At 43.7% G+C, this 16,701-nt stretch overlaps 1 protein-coding gene across 1 annotated transcript; it reads right to left on the bottom strand.

Moving 5' to 3' along the window:
• Positions 1 to 4,845: 4,845 nt before the first annotated feature.
• lim2.1 (lens intrinsic membrane protein 2.1) lies at positions 4,846 to 14,938 on the bottom strand (the record flags this gene model as incomplete). Its single annotated transcript, XM_084338362.1, has 4 exons — positions 4,846 to 4,907; positions 6,629 to 6,763; positions 11,620 to 11,769; positions 14,764 to 14,938. The coding sequence occupies 4 exons, from the start codon at positions 14,936 to 14,938 to the stop codon at positions 4,846 to 4,848; spliced, it is 522 nt and encodes a 173-aa protein (XP_084194488.1).
• Positions 14,939 to 16,701: the final 1,763 nt, after the last annotated feature.

Consider the following 16,701-nt stretch of genomic DNA (forward strand, 5'->3'; position numbering starts at 1 on the left):
GATTTATTTGATGCTTTCCCCATCGGTAGTTATGTTCATCGGAGTGTTATCTTTGGCTGTGGACATGCATTCTGTTTCCCCAATGTTTATTTGCAGACCTCCTTCTGCAAATATGTTTAGAAATGGTTGGAGTTTAGTTGACCTGCTATATCGTCAGTGTGTACACCTTCGTCAGTTTTTATTCTCAGTATAGAAACTCTCGTACCTCTTCCTCGGTCTTGTATATCAAGGCTGCGATAACAATGCAAAACAATAAGGGAGCAAGACTGTCTCCTTGCCTAACTCCTTTCAGTATATCTATGGCCCTTGACATACCATGAATGTCACACTCGATTGAAGCTTTTGAACCTGTTGGAGATAATCCAATAGATTACGTTGATTGCAACTGTAAGCAGGTTAATCAGTAATCTGTAGTGGAATACATTTTAAAAAGTAACCTTCCCGAACCTGCTTATAATTGCTTTATTAAACCTGTGAATATAACATGCTAGTTAGTTGAAGTTGTAGGCTACAAATCTGCCTTAAATGGAGCCTTAAATATCCCCTCGAGATGTATTTTAAAGCCTTAAACATTCTTCTATATTTAATAATAATTTGTATAAATAGGGTGTTCAACCTAATAGTTCCATAAACTTGATTTAGCAGCATCCTTACACATTTACCCTAATTGAGAATAATAATAATAACAACTTAGTTTTATATACAGTAGCGCCTTTCATAAAACCCAAGGTCGCTTTACATAGGGCGATAACAGACAAGAGACAAACATGGTAGACAGACACACAACATTAAATATAGGAAGGTAGGGGTCAAAGGCCATGATGGTAAAGAGGTGAGTTTTGAGGAGTCCAGAGTTGGGCCGTTGCGGAGTTCTGCGGGGAGGGAGTTCCAGAGAGTGGGAGTTCTGTCCCCGAAGGTCCGCAGTCTGGTTCGGGGGATGGAGAGCTGACCAGTGTCCGAGGATCGCAGGGACCGTGGCCGAGTGTGGGGGTGCAGGAGGAGGTCAGTGAGGTACTGAGGTGTGGGGGTGCAGGAGGTCAGTGAGGTACTGAGGTGTGGGGGTGGAGGAGGTCAGTGAGGTACTGAGGTGTGGGGGTGGAGGAGGAGGTCAGTGAGGTACTGAGGTGTGGGGGTGCAGGAGGTCAGTGAGGTACTGAGTGTGGGGGTGCAGGAGGAGGTCAGTGAGGTACTGAGGTGGGGGTGCAGGAGGAGGTCAGTGAGGTACTGAGGTGGGGGTGCAGGAGGAGGTCAGTGAGGTACTGAGGTGTGGGGGTGCAGGAGGAGGTCAGTGAGGTGCTGAGTGTGGGGGTGCAGGAGGAGGTCAGTGAGGTACTGAGTGTGGGGGTGCAGGAGGAGGTCAGTGAGGTACTGAGTGTGGGGGTGCAGGAGGAGGTCAGTGAGGTACTGAGGTGTGGGGGTGGAGGAGGTCAGTGAGGTACTGAGTGTGGGGGTGCAGGAGGAGGTCAGTGAGGTACTGAGGTGTGGGGGTGCAGGAGGAGGTCAGTGAGGTACTGAGGTGTGGGGGTGCAGGAGGAGGTCAGTGAGGTACTGAGTGTGGGGGTGGAGGAGGTCAGTGAGGTACTGAGGTGTGGGGGTGCAGGAGGAGGTCAGTGAGGTACTGAGGTGTGGGGGTGGAGGAGGTCAGTGAGGTACTGAGGTGTGGGGGTGCAGGAGGAGGTCAGTGAGGTACTGAGGTGTGGGGGTGGAGGAGGTCAGTGAGGTACTGAGTGTGGGGGTGGAGGAGGTCAGTGAGGTACTGAGTGTGGGGGTGCAGGAGGAGGTCAGTGAGGTACTGAGGTGTGGGGGTGCAGGAGGAGGTCAGTGAGGTACTGAGGTGTGGGGGTGCAGGAGGAGGTCAGTGAGGTACTGAGGTGTGGGGGTGCAGGAGGAGGTCAGTGAGGTACTGAGGTGTGGGGGTGCAGGAGGAGGTCAGTGAGGTACTGAGGTGTGGGGGTGCAGGAGGTCAGTGAGGTACTGAGTGTGGGGGTGCAGGAGGAGGTCAGTGAGGTACTGAGGTGTGGGGGTGCAGGAGGAGGTCAGTGAGGTACTGAGGTGTGGGGGTGCAGGAGGAGGTCAGTGAGGTACTGAGTGTGGGGGTGCAGGAGGAGGTCAGTGAGGTACTGAGGTGTGGGGGTGGAGGAGGTCAGTGAGGTACTGAGGTGTGGGGGTGGAGGAGGTCAGTGAGGTACTGAGGTGTGGGGGTGCAGGAGGAGGTCAGTGAGGTACTGAGGTGTGGGGGTGCAGGAGGAGGTCAGTGAGGTACTGAGTGTGGGGGTGGAGGAGGTCAGTGAGGTACTGAGGTACTGAGGTGGAGGAGGTCAGTGAGGTACTGAGGTGTGGGGGTGGAGGAGGTCAGTGAGGTACTGAGGTGTGGGGGTGGAGGAGGTCAGTGAGGTACTGAGGTGTGGGGGTGGAGGAGGTCAGTGAGGTACTGAGGTGTGGGGGTGGAGGAGGTCAGTGAGGTACTGAGTGTGGGGGTGCAGGAGGAGGTCAGTGAGGTACTGAGGTGTGGGGGTGCAGGAGGAGGTCAGTGAGGTACTGAGGTGTGGGGGTGCAGGAGGAGGTCAGTGAGGTACTGAGGTGTGGGGGTGCAGGAGGAGGTCAGTGAGGTACTGAGGTGTGGGGGTGGAGGAGGTCAGTGAGGTACTGAGGTGTGGGGGTGGAGGAGGTCAGTGAGGTACTGAGGTGCCAGAGCATGGGGGGACTTGTAAGTGATGAGGAGGGTTTTGTAGGTGATGTAGGATTTGATGGGGAGCCAGTGGAGGTGGATGAGGAGGGGGGGTGATGTGCTGCCAGGGTTGGGTGCGGGGTGAGACCCCTGAATGAAGGACTTATGATATGAATAGGCAAATGAGCAACAAGCACCTATTGATATTTCGGTATTCCAAGTCATCAGTTTATATTCTTTCGAGACATGTTAATACCAATTCTGTTTATGCTGAAGATGAAAGTATCAAATTACCACGATAGGCCGTGATAAGTTCGACCTATTAGTGACGTCACACCCAATGCAACTCGGATTTCAGGGAGGCACGGAGAAGCTCTCGCTCTCCAGGAGAAGAACGTGGCGAGGAGGAGGGTGCCCTGGTGCCAAGTTCTGCACCAATAACAATCTGTGTCGTCGAATTCATGCCTCCAAGAGAAGTTAACCACAAACAAAAAACACATTTTTTAGTGGATGAGGTCTTTAAAAGACATGTAGGTGAATATAGACATAGTGAAAATAGTCAACGATCCAGCACACCACTTATTCCAGCGCATGCCCTCAGGTCGCTACAGGTCCATTTTGACCAGACGTCACACACACAGCAGTCCGAACACTGAACACCCCGGCCCCCCCCCCCTGGCACAGACGGGCAAGCATCCGTCACTGACGGACACTGTTGCATGTGACTGTCCTGTATGTATTTATGTATCTATGTATTTATTGTGGGGATTGGGAGGTGGGAGGGGGGGCGTTTGATGTCTGATGTTTCATGTTGATGTCCCAGTGCTTAACCTGTTAATCTGTAGACCGTTTTCGCCTAAAGGTACATGCCTAAGTAAATGGAAGATTGCTCCACTTCTGCAAGGTCAATTTGCATGTTCTTGGTATCTAGGAACATCTAGGGACCTGGGGGTATGTATTTCCAGTGTCAGAAATATATTGTGTCTGTTACTAGTAATTATTCAATTGTAATGAATAAATTAATTATGATTAATTATGATTTATGATTTTGATGATGATGATCAAAAATTGATACGGGTAGGAGAAAATGCTCACTGAGCTCATTCACCACCTTATTGAGATCATGTGTACAAAAAATCTAAGCAAATGAACCGCGGGAAGATGATTAAACAGAAGGCTTTGTAGATACAGTAATTAATGATAATCGATTTTAATTATAAATTCATATTTGACCTTGAACTTGACCTTGACCTTATTATGGCCAAATCATACATATATGGATAGGGAAAATGCTCCTCTTTCCAATGGAAATGACTGGATTTAGTCATTTCTTGCGGTTTTTACGATAATTAGCATTTTCCGATAAATTTGTATTTCCGATAAATCGTATAAAACATCGGTAAAAATGAAAATATACACTTTGACTACTGTTTTTGATAGGGTTATGGTCTTTACTCTTGGCTACAGAAAAAAAATATTTAAAAACATTGACCTCTTAACATCCAAGGGCCCACATGTGGACGATTCTTTGCCGACCTCTAGTGGCTCGGGTGTGCATTTCTTTTAATACAATATATAGATGGAATTAAATCCCTATTTGTTGCCTGTCGATTGCCCTTTCAGGTGACAAAATCCGTTCAGCCGTTCTCGAGTTACATGCCGATATGTGAGGCGTGACCCAAAGTACGCAAAAGTACACATTACCACCCCCGACTCCCGGGGCTCTAGCTCCGTCAATCATTTGGCGATCTCGAAAATCTTTGCACAGGGTTGTAGCCAATGGGTGTGGCTTTCCAATGATACCCCATGATATGATAATCGGGGATCTATTACGGTCTCTATTGATCGATTTATGATAAAGAAAAGCAGGGTGGACCTTAAGGCTTAACAGGTTAACAAACTGTACCGTAAACAATTACCACCAACCATCGTTGTGTGGCGTTAAAGTATCTTGTATCTTGTAGCTTGTGAATGAATATATGGACTCATATCACATAGTCAAAATGAAGACACATTTTTGTATAAGCCTGTTGTTTTTTATTGCAATCACTTAAACTTCGGTCATTCCAGTTTGATAGCTTGTGGTGACTCGAGGTCCAGGCCGATGCTTGGAACCAGCGGTCGGCCTTGATGTCGTCTTCCTCTGATCACCACTGGACTGATGGAGCCCTGATCATCTAGTGAGAGTTGGAACTCCTGGGGCATTCGTGCATTCTATAGGCACACATGTAGAATATACCTAGAGGAGGGAGAAGACATTACACCCACTCAGTCAGTTATATAGGCACACATGTAGAATATACCTAGAGGAGGGAGAAGACATGACACCCACTCAGTCAGTTCTATAGGCACACATGTAGAATATACCTAGAGGAGGGAGAAGACATTACACCCACTCAGTCAGTTCTATAGGCACACATGTAGAATACACCTAGAGGAGGGAGAAGACATGACACCCACTCAGTCAGTTCTATAGGCACACATGTAGAATATACCTAGAGGAGGGAGAAGACATGACACCCACTCAGTCAGTTCTATAGGCACACATGTAGAATATACCTAGAGGAGGGAGAAGACATGACACCCACTCAGTCAGTTCTATAGGCACACATGTAGAATATACCTAGAGGAGGGAGAAGACATGACACCCACTCAGTCAGTTCTATAGGACACACATGTAGAATATACCTAGAGGAGGGAGAAGACATTACACCCACTCAGTCAGTTCAAGAGATGAGGTGACATCCTGAACGCTGTCGACAACCTGGCCTTACAAAAAGGTAGCATGGTATTTAAAACATTTATTATGGTATTTAAATTTTTTATTATTAAAATGTATTATGGAACCCCTACCCCTGGCAGTCTTAGTGCCTTGCTCTGGCCATTGAGCTAAGCAGGGAATGGAACCTCTAACCCTGGCAGTCTTAGTGCCTTGCTCTGGCCATTGAGCTAAGCAGGGAATGGAACCTCTAACCCTGGCAGTCTTAGTGCCTTGCTCTGGCCATTGAGCTAAGCAGGGAATGGAACCTCTAACCCTGGCAGTCTTAGTGCCTTGCTCTGGCCATTGAGCTACAAGACCACAGATATTAAGGCCGTCTAGAGAAGGTGAATCCAAGGTGAGGATGAGCTGCTTCAGGCTCCTCCCCCCGGCAGCGAGGCTCCTCCCCCCAGCTGCTTCAGGCTCCTCCCCCCGGCAGCGTGTTGAAGTGTCCTCGGCAGTACAGGCAGGTTGATGAAAATACAAATATGAGAATAAAAAGTGTAGCAGATAATAAAAAAGATAAAAAAAAAATAAAGATCAAGGTCTGATCTGCTGGACAGGTGAGGCATAATGTTACTCAATCCATAATAATATCACAATGCGCGTACAGTATGTACAGTCACCCCCTGGTGTAATATACAGATTCTAAGTGTAAGTCAACCCCATGTACTTTGTTTATCTCTATGGTGAGATCTAGGGCTGACCCCTATTAGTCGATTAGTCGACTAATCGGTCGAAAGGAGCCGTAGTCGACTGGCCCAACCCTCTTAGTCGAATATATAAAAAAAAATATTATATTTTTTTTGATTTTTTTTGATCATTCTTTCCAAAAGAAAAGAGGCCTAGAAGCGTGGCTAACGCTAATGGCACGCATACCAGAGGCTAACTGCCTACGAAAACAGGCACAGACGCACTGAAAGAGGATTTCACCCGTCTAATGAACACACTAGACTAGACAAATATCAAGATGGATCCATCAGTGGACCAATTGCATGCTTTTGCAGAGGACAAGAAGCCTTCAGTCGACTCCTTCAGACATTAAGCACCCCCACAGCCCCCACAGAGGACAAGAAGCCTTCAGTCGACTCCTTCAGACATTAAGCTTCACCCCCCACAGCCCAAATGGAATGATAAAAAAAATAATTATAACTTTTTTTTCCTTAGTCGGGGACAGCCCTGGTGAGGTCTTGTGTGTTTACCTGAGAAGAAGGTGAGAACCACGGACACCCAGCCGATGATGTACGACCAGGAGAACCGCCAGTTCCCGTAACGTTTCCCGTAGTAGTTGATGGTCACGCCCGTGTACACCGCCATCGCCAGTAACACCAGGAAGCCTGGGGGGATGACAGCAGGAGGTCAACAGGTCAGCGACGTCTTTATAGATTAGTTTCGGATTAGAGTCAAAATAGGGATGTCCGATATTATCGGCCTACCGATATTATCGGCCGATATTGGCATTAAAATGTGATATCGGAAAATATCGGTATCGGTTTTCAAAAAAAATATTAATATTTTTTTTTATTTATTCTTTTACATTTCTATAACCTTTATTTACCCAGGCAAGCAAGTAAGAACAAATTCTGATTTTATTTATTGTCAAAAGTATGCATAATGTTGTGTTAATTCCACAACAAGAGGTATGTAATGTTAATTACCTGAAATTATTCAGTTTTTTTGGGGGGGAAACCTGCATATATCGGTATCGATTGATATCGGTTGATATCGGTATCGGAAATTAAGAGTTGGCCAATATCGGTATATCGGTATCGGTAAAAAAGCCAATATCCAGCATCCCTAATTCAAATGTATTGTCATCGTACAGCACAAGTACAGTACGGTGAAAAAGAAGTTGGCATCTTACCAGAATGCAAGGTAACGGTTAAAGTTAATTTGCAACCCAAAGTGCTTCACACAGCAGTACAAATAGACATAAAGATAGACACATAGGCATAAGAAATGAGCAAAGATTCTGTATAAATAGGCATAGAATTAGCATAAAATAGACGGAATAAAAGCAGTGCAATAAAAAAAAGCTCTCATTTACACAATAATCACAGTGTGGTGGATGTAATGTGTCTAAGTGGCAGAGTGTATTAAAAGGCTAAGGTGAAGAGGTATGTTTTTAGCTTGCTTTTGAAAATAATATTTAGTTAGCTAGCCTCCCTCCCTAATGTCCACAGGTAGAGTGTTCCATAGCCTTGGTGGATAATTAGCAAAGGCTGCATCCCCAATTTTATTCTGCCTGTTGCTGGGACCCTTCAATAAACCAGTAGTAGATGATCGTAATGTTCTTGGGGGAAACATAGTTGACAAGAGAATTGGCAACGTAGCTTTGCTCCATTTAGGGCTTTGTATGTAAGGAAGAGGATCTTCAAATCAATACTAAATGTTAACGGAAGCCAGTGCAGAGTAGCTATACCACTGGACTGATCATCTAGATGTGCTCTCTCTCTTGGTTCTAGTTAGTAGCCTAGCGCTGCAGGGTTTTGGAAGAGTTGGAGTGTTTTTGTCGTTTTCTTTCGGGAGGGCAGTAAAGAGTGCATTGCAGTGGTCAAGTCAGCTTGAGATAAAGGCATACGAGTAGATAAGGGATATGTACATATATAGATATAGTTATAGTTAGGGATGTCCGATATTATCGGCCGACCGATATTATCGGCCGATATCGGCAGTAAAATGTGATATCGGAAAATATCTGTATTGGTTTAAAAAAAAAGAAAAAAACAATAACAATATTTGTTATATATATATCCAGTGAAATTATTAGTTACCTGAAATTATTCCGTTTTTGGGGGGGGGGGGACCCTGCATATATCGGTATCGGTTGATATCGGTTGATATCGGTATCGGAAATTAAGAGTTGGACAATATCGGTATATCGGTATCGGAAAAAAAGCCAATATCAAGCATCCCTAGTTATAGTATAGTATAGTATAGTATAGTATAGTATAGTATAGTATAGTATAGTATAGTATAGTATAGTATAGTATAGTATTTATAGGTATGTATACAGGTATGTAAACAGGAATATATACATGTTAGTTTAACATTTTGAATCAACAAGCTGGTCAAGGTATTAGTCTATTAAATCATTAATTATTTAATCAATTCGTTAATTGGTAGCAGTAGGGGACGGTTTTGAATCCAGTTTTCTAGTCCATAGATGATAGAGGGCACTCGACGGCGTGGGGAGAGGACGGCTCTTCAAACGAGAGCACAATGAAACCATCCCCTCGTGATCACGGCCCCTTTGTGAGCGTGCCGGGCGAACCGCGCCTTTACTGTGAAACAAAACGCATCATTATTCTGTCGATGGGCTGTGAATCGGTTTGCCGGAATAACATATTGCAACTGTTAAGTTCAACTCTTTCAACTCACTTATGGATTACGTACACGTATGCATAGCGATAGTAGGATGAGATCAGATGAGATCAATTGCAAGATGAGAAAGACGTTGTCAATAGTGCCGCTACGCCACAGTGGTTAGGAGAGAACACGTGAAACGATACAATAATAATAATAATAATATAATGAAAAAAAATAAAAAAGGGGGTCCTTGAAGACGTTCCAGGGGGTCCCCGGAACAAATGGGAATAGCTTCCTTTGCCTCATCATTCACAAGAGGTTAGAGGCCGATGAGAAAATACAAGTGACTATTCTGATCATATTTCACTTTTCTCCACTGGTATCACATCTGTAAAAGTCTGGACATAATCATATCTAACAACTAAAATCCTATCAGACAAAGTCTCGTGAAACAAGGGTTCCGTGGCCTAATGTGTAACAACTAGGGCTGTCAGTTTATCGTGTTAATTAGATTAATTAATTACACAGCAAATTATCGCGTTATGAAAATTAACTCAAAATTAATTACAAAAAAATTACTTTTACATTCTTTTTCTTTTTTATAATTTTTTTTCTTATCTCATTCATTCCACAAGAACGTAGAATACACATTTACAGACTTTTTTTTAATATGGTCCATTTGCATGTTCTTGGTATCTGATACTAGGGACATCTATGGATCTCAGGGAATGTATTCCCAGTGTCAGAAATACTGTGTCTGTTACTAGGCTGGAGTAAATTGTAATGAACCAAATGAGAATATCAATTAAATTTGTTTTTATCTTTGACTGTGAATAACACCATGCTAAAATTGACCAGACCTGAAAAATCTAAGCAAATTAATAGATGGAAACAGAAGGTTTTGTAGATACAGTACTGAATTCTGCCATCCGGACACATGCAATTTGAAATATGATGATAGAATAATAGAATATCAGGCATAAAATGGTTATGCGATTAAAATGCGATTAATTCGATTAATTAATTACAAATCCTGTAATTAATTAGATACATTTTTTTTAATGGCCTGACAGCACTATAGTAACAACCCAGGAGTCCTTGACCCTAGAGGTGGAGCATGTCTATTCAGGGGTTAAAGGAACACCACGGCATTATGGGAAATGCTCTTAGATACCAGTTTCCTCTCCGCGCATTCAGGAGAAAGCAACACAAAAAGGTCATGACCTGCAAGGCCCCTGTATTGTTGTGTGTTTGACAATAAAGAACTTGAACTTGAACTTGAACTTATGAATGGAAGCAGATACGGACCACTAGCCGAGCTTAGAACCCCGGGAGAGGTGATTCTGCCCAACAGCTAGGCTAGGCTAGCCGGTCCGTATCCACTTCCATTCACTTGTGCTAAGCTAGGCTAGGCTAGCCGGTCCGTATCCACTTCCATTCACTTGTGCAACAGCTAGGCTAGGCTAGCCGGTCCGTATCCACTTCCATTCACTTGTGCTAAGCTAGGCTAGGCTAGCCGGTCCGTATCCACTTCCATTCACTTGTGCTAAGCTAGGCTAGGCTAGCCGGTCCGTATCCACTTCCATTCACTTGTGGTAAGCTAGGCTAGGCTAGCCGGTCCGTATCCACTTCCATTCACTTGTGCTAAGCTAGGCTAGGCTAGCCGGTCCGTATCCACTTCCATTCACTTGTGCAACAGCTAGGCTAGGCTAGCCGGTCCGTATCCACTTCCATTCACTTGTGCTAAGCTAGGCTAAGCTAGCCGGTCCGTATCCACTTCCATTCACTTGTGCTAAGCTAGGCTAGGCTAGCCGGTCCGTATCCACTTCCATTCACTTGTGCTAAGCTAGGCTAGGCTAGCCGGTCCGTATCCACTTCCATTCACTTGTGCTAAGCTAGGCTAGGCTAGCCGGTCCGTATCCACTTCCATTCACTTGTGCTAAGCTAGGCTAGGCTAGCCGGTCCGTATCCACTTCCATTCACTTGTGCAACAGCTAGGCTAGGCTAGCCGGTCCGTATCCACTTCCATTCACTTGTGCTAAGCTAGGCTAAGCTAGCCGGTCCGTATCCACTTCCATTCACTTGTGCTAAGCTAGGCTAGGCTAGCCGGTCCGTATCCACTTCCATTCACTTGTGCTAAGCTAGGCTAGGCTAGCCGGTCCGTATCCACTTCCATTCACTTGTGCTAAGCTAGGCTAGGCTAGCCGGTCCGTATCCACTTCCATTCACTTGTGCTAAGCTAGGCTAGGCTAGCCGGTCCGTATCCACTTCCATTCACTTGTGCTAAGCTAGGCTAGGCTAGCCGGTCCGTATCCACTTCCATTCACTTGTGCTAAGCTAGGCTAGGCTAGCCGGTCCGTATCCACTTCCATTCACTTGTGCTAAGCTAGGCTAGGCTAGCCGGTCCGTATCCACTTCCATTCACTTGTGCTAAGCTAGGCTAGGCTAGCCGGTCCGTATCCACTTCCATTCACTTGTGCTAAGCTAGGCTAGGCTAGCCGGTCCGTATCCACTTCCATTCACTTGTGCTAAGCTAGGCTAGGCTAGCTTGCAACCCCGGATAGCTTTCCATTGAACGCACAGAGAGGGAAATATATGTATCTATCTTCTTGCCCCGACTCCGGAGAAGACCGTGAGTGCATTTCCCATAATGCTCGTGTGTTCCTTTATTAACCCTTTCACTGCCACACGACAGCCGGTTAACCTTTTCACTGCCACCATCGGAGCTAACGATGCTAATGACGGAGCATCGCCGCCGTCGGTTGTGTGATAGTAAAGGGCTAACCTTCTGTATTGTCACAGTGAAAGGGTTAACCGGCTGTCGTGTGGCAGTGAAAGGGTTAAAGGTCAAACCTTAACAGAAGTAGATACAGATACAACTTACATGAGATGAAGAACAATATGCCTGCAGCGAAGGTTTTGTCGAATCGGTCAAATGAGGAGTAGTGGATGAAGGCCATGATGCCGATGATGACCCCGATGAAGCAGGCCAGGAGAGACAGGATCATGAGCGCACGGGTGGCGTCCAGATGGGCTGCGGGCAGGGGTCAAAGGTCAACATGAGTCACAGGGGGGGAGGGGGTCAACGCACGTGAGCAGGGAGGAACAACGACATACGTGACCTTGTCCTGCTCCTTATAAACGGACTGGTCGGAGGAGTAATAGAAGATTTCTACGAGGGGGAAATAGACCCGCCGTCGATATATCGTTTGGCAAATTAGGAAAATAATAGGCCCACGCTAAACTCAATAGATGTGATTAAAGGGCCATTTCACCCTTTATGTTGTTGTCCCAGTCAGCAGATTTTCCAAGATATTATATGGTCTTTAGTTCACTAGATATTTGGTTGTGATGATTTGTTTAATAAAAATTTATAGGATCCCCATTACCTGTAGCAGAAGCAGCCGCTATAAGTTTAATTTGAATAAAAAAAAAAAACACCATATTACAATGACAACATACTAACTTGAAAACTAGATTTTAGGCGACATGTTTTTTTTTAAATGTATTATTCTTTTTTATTCGATTTATTTTTGGCCTTTCTGTATTTTTCACCCATCCCAATTTAGTCATTATGCCAATTCCCTTCCTGGTCGTTGCGCGCATTGCCCCACTGTTGGCCTGGGGAGGGTGTAGAACTACCACATGCCTCCTCCTCCGATACATTTTCAGGAGTCTCACTGGGGGACTGTAACGCGTGCAGAGGTTCACGCTATTTCCCCCCGATCCCCTCCCTGCTGAACAGGCGCCCCGACCGACCTGTAAGAGTCACAGCTTACAACGACCAGGACACACACCCCGCCGGCTTCCCACCCGCTAACACTGCCAGTTGTGTTAGTAGGGACGAGTGACCAAGCCGGAGGTACCGCTGACAGCTGGATACTCGATACCAGAATCTGCGGTGGTAGGCGAGTGCTTAGTCCACTGCGCTACCCAGCCGCAGGAATTACCCCACAACACAAGGATTTAGCATCCTTATTATAACATCTCCTGAGGTCAAACTCAGTATCTTTAGGGTTAACTCTCAGTATCTTTAGGGTTAACTTTCAGTATCGTTAGGGTTAACTCTCAGTATCGTTAGGGTTAACTCTCAGTATCGTTAGGGTTAACTCAGTATCTTTAGGGTTAACTCTCAGTATCGTTAGGGTTAACTCTCAGTATCGTTAGGGTTAACTCAGTATCTTTAGGGTTAACTCTCAGTATCTTTAGGGTTAACTCTCAGTATCGTTAGGGTTAACTCTCAGTATCGTTAGGGTTAACTCAGTATCGTTAGGGTTAACTCAGTATCGTTAGGGTTAACTCGCAGTATCGTTAGGGTTAACTCTCAGTATCGTTAGGGTTAACTCTCAGTATCGTTAGGGTTAACTCAGTATCGTTAGGGTTAACTCAGTATCGTTAGGGTTAACTCTCAGTATCGTTAGGGTTAACTCTCAGTATCTTTAGGGTTAACTCAGTATCGTTAGGGTTAACTCAGTATCTTTAGGGTTAACTCAGTATCTTTATGGTTAACTCTCAGTATCTTTAGGGTTAACTCTCAGTATCTTTAGGGTTAACTCAGTATCTTTAGGGTTAACTCAGTATCGTTAGGGTTAACTCTCAGTATCGTTAGGGTTAACTCTCAGTATCGTTAGGGTTAACTCAGTATCTTTAGGGTTAACTCAGTATCTTTATGGTTAACTCAGTATCGTTAGGGTTAACTCAGTATCTTTAGGGTTAACTCAGTATCTTTATGGTTAACTCTCAGTATCTTTAGGGTTAACTCTCAGTATCTTTAGGGTTAACTCAGTATCGTTAGGGTTAACTCTCAGTATCGTTAGGGTTAACTCAGTATCGTTAGGGTTAACTCAGTATCTTTAGGGTTAACTCAGTATCGTTAGGGTTAACTCTCAGTATCGTTAGGGTTAACTCTCAGTATCGTTAGGGTTAACTCTCAGTATCTTTAGGGTTAACTCAGTATCGTTAGGGTTAACTCTCAGTATCGTTAGGGTTAACTCTCAGTATATTTAGGGTTAACTCAGTATCTTTAGGGTTAACTCATTATCGTTAGGGTTAACTCAGTATCGTTAGGGTTAACTCTCCGTATCGTTAGAGTTAACTCAGTATCGTTAGGGTTAACTCTCAGTATCGTTAGGGTTAACTCAGTATCATTAGGGTTAACTCAGTATCTTTAGGGTTAACTCAGTATCGTTAGGGTTAACTCAGTATCGTTAGGGTTAACTCAGTATCGTTAGGGTTAACTCAGTATATTTAGGGTTAACTCAGTATCTTTAGGGTTAACTCATTATCGTTAGGGTTAACTCAGTATCGTTAGGGTTAACTCAGTATCGTTAGGGTTAACTCAGTATCTTTAGGGTTAACTCTCAGTATCGTTAGGGTTAACTCTCAGTATCGTTAGGGTTAACTCAGTATCTTTAGGGTTAACTCAGTATCTTTAGGGTTAACTCATTATCGTTAGGGTTAACTCAGTATCGTTAGGGTTAACTCTCAGTATCGTTAGAGTTAACTCAGTATCGTTAGGGTTAACTCTCAGTATCGTTAGGGTTAACTCAGTATCGTTAGGGTTAACTCAGTATCTTTAGGGTTAACTCAGTATCGTTAGGGTTAACTCAGTATCTTTAGGGTTAACTCTCAGTATCGTTAGGGTTAACTCTCAGTATCGTTAGGGTTAACTCAGTATCTTTAGGGTTAACTCTCAGTATCATTAGGGTTAACTCTCAGTATCGTTAGGGTTAACTCAGTATTTTTAGGGTAAACTCTAACTCAGCATCAGTGCTTACAGTTTTGGAATACTGTACATGTGATGTGTGCAAAATAAATGATCATAATTCTTTCAGGCAAAGTGCCTCTTTGTAATTTCCTCAAATTGTAAAACAAACTAAAAAAAAAAATTTGTATTTTGCAAACAGAGAAACTACTAAAATATCAAACAGTAAGTAAGCAGTGCTGAAACAGGAAGCAAACTGAAAGCCGTAAACCTCCGTGAGGCAGAAGAAGAAGAAGAAGAAGTCACATGGTCGTTCCCGCTCACCGATGCTGACGTTGTGCGTGAAGCACTTCCCCGGCATGCAGTAGCGCCACAGTCCCTGGTGCATGGAGTTGTTGGCCTGACGATACTGCATCCAATAATCTGTTGCCGTGGATACGATGAGGAGGATGTTCCCCACACCGGCACAGAACAGACCTCCACCCATCAAACTGTACATCCTGCACCTGCACGCACGCACACACACACACACGGAGAGAGGGAGAGAGAGAGGAACATAAGGTCACTTAGCATCACGGGTCAGTGGCCCCCCACCTCTCAACACACACACACTTCAGGGAGAGTGTCTAAGTGTCAGTAATTGCGTTGTAATGAACATTATTGCCGCAGGATTGAGCTGTGGGGGTCGCCTGTGTGTCTGCGCTCCACTTTGTTCTCCGGGAGATCAGTCGCTGAGGACGGGCACTTTCTATACACCCCCGTCTCCATCAGGGGCCAGGGGCCAGGGGCCAGGGGCCAGGGGCCGTGCGGCGATACATCTATCTGTCATTGTTCCACCTGGAGCGAATATTATCCAGCGTCCCCTCCTCCGCGTGCTGCTGAGGTCTCCATGGGCCGGAGAATAGGACTGTGTTATTAATTAATAGAATAATGGATATGGAGAATAGGACTGTGTTATTAATTAATAAAACAATAGATGGATATGGAGAATAGGACTGTGTTATTAATTAATAGAACAATAGATGGATATGGAGAATAGGACCGTATTATTAATTAATAGAACAATAGATGGATATGGATAATAGGACTGTGTTATTAATATAATAATAAATAGATATGGATAATATGACTTATGTGCTATTCATAGAATAATAGATAGATAGGATAATAGGACTGTTATTATTAGATAATAGATGGATATGGATAATTGTACTGTGTTATGGATATAATAATATATATATATATGGATAATAGGACTGTTATTAATAGATAATAGATAGATATGGAGAATAGGACTGTGCTATTAATAGATATATGGGGAATAGTACTGTGGTGTTATTAATATAATAATAGATAGATATGGCGATTAAGAATGTTATTAATTTATATAATAATAGATGGATATGGAGAATAGGAGTGTGTTATTAATATATAATAGATAGATATGGTGAATAGGACAGTGTTAATAATAGATAATAGATAGATATGGAGAATAGGACTGCTATTAATAATAGATAATAGATAGATTATCTAATCCATCTAATTATCTAATCAACTAATCGATTTGTTGATTTTATCGACACATCTGTAATTTTATTGTTTTACACATGTAAAAATACAGAAGGACCACTTTAAATCTATAGTGCTTACCTTACCAGTGGTGCTTATTTCTCAGTAAATAAGTCATTCAACTTGGACTAATCGACTAACAAAGTCTTGATGGGCCAGGAGGACCAAACTGACAGCCCTACTAGATATACATGTCTTTCACAGATCTACAGATTTTTATAATTGACAATATCTATGACAGATTTTCTCTTTCAGTTGAAATTGTATTAGTTGGCTTCCTTGTCTGTCATAAGAAGGATGAAAAACAGCATCTAGTTTTGAATAACCTCATCGTAACCTAAAGCTGAATGATCAAACTGTCTCCTCTGGATTTACAGAGCAACATTCCAAAGCGATTGAAATGTCCTCTAGTGGGAGAGCTATCAAATCTATTTGTATTAGAGACGTGTATAATGTAAACCTTACAGTGTGCTTTTAGTTTATGTATGTTTGTACATTTGCAGTTTTTCCTCAGTTGTGTAGCCCAATATTACTTCAAAATCAAAATACTCGTCTTTCACAGTAGCTCATATAGAGAACAAAAGCCATAATAGAGTTATATATTTCGACAGCTGATTTGTTTCAAGAGAAATCATGGTCAGTCCGTATCGTGAACGTCCAACTTATTCTTTTATCCAAATGAAGATGTAAAAA

Source organism: Notolepis coatsorum (genome assembly GCF_963971535.1).
Source record: "Notolepis coatsorum genome assembly, contig: SUPER_8_unloc_1, whole genome shotgun sequence".
NCBI classification, from domain to species: domain Eukaryota; kingdom Metazoa; phylum Chordata; class Actinopteri; order Aulopiformes; family Paralepididae; genus Notolepis; species Notolepis coatsorum.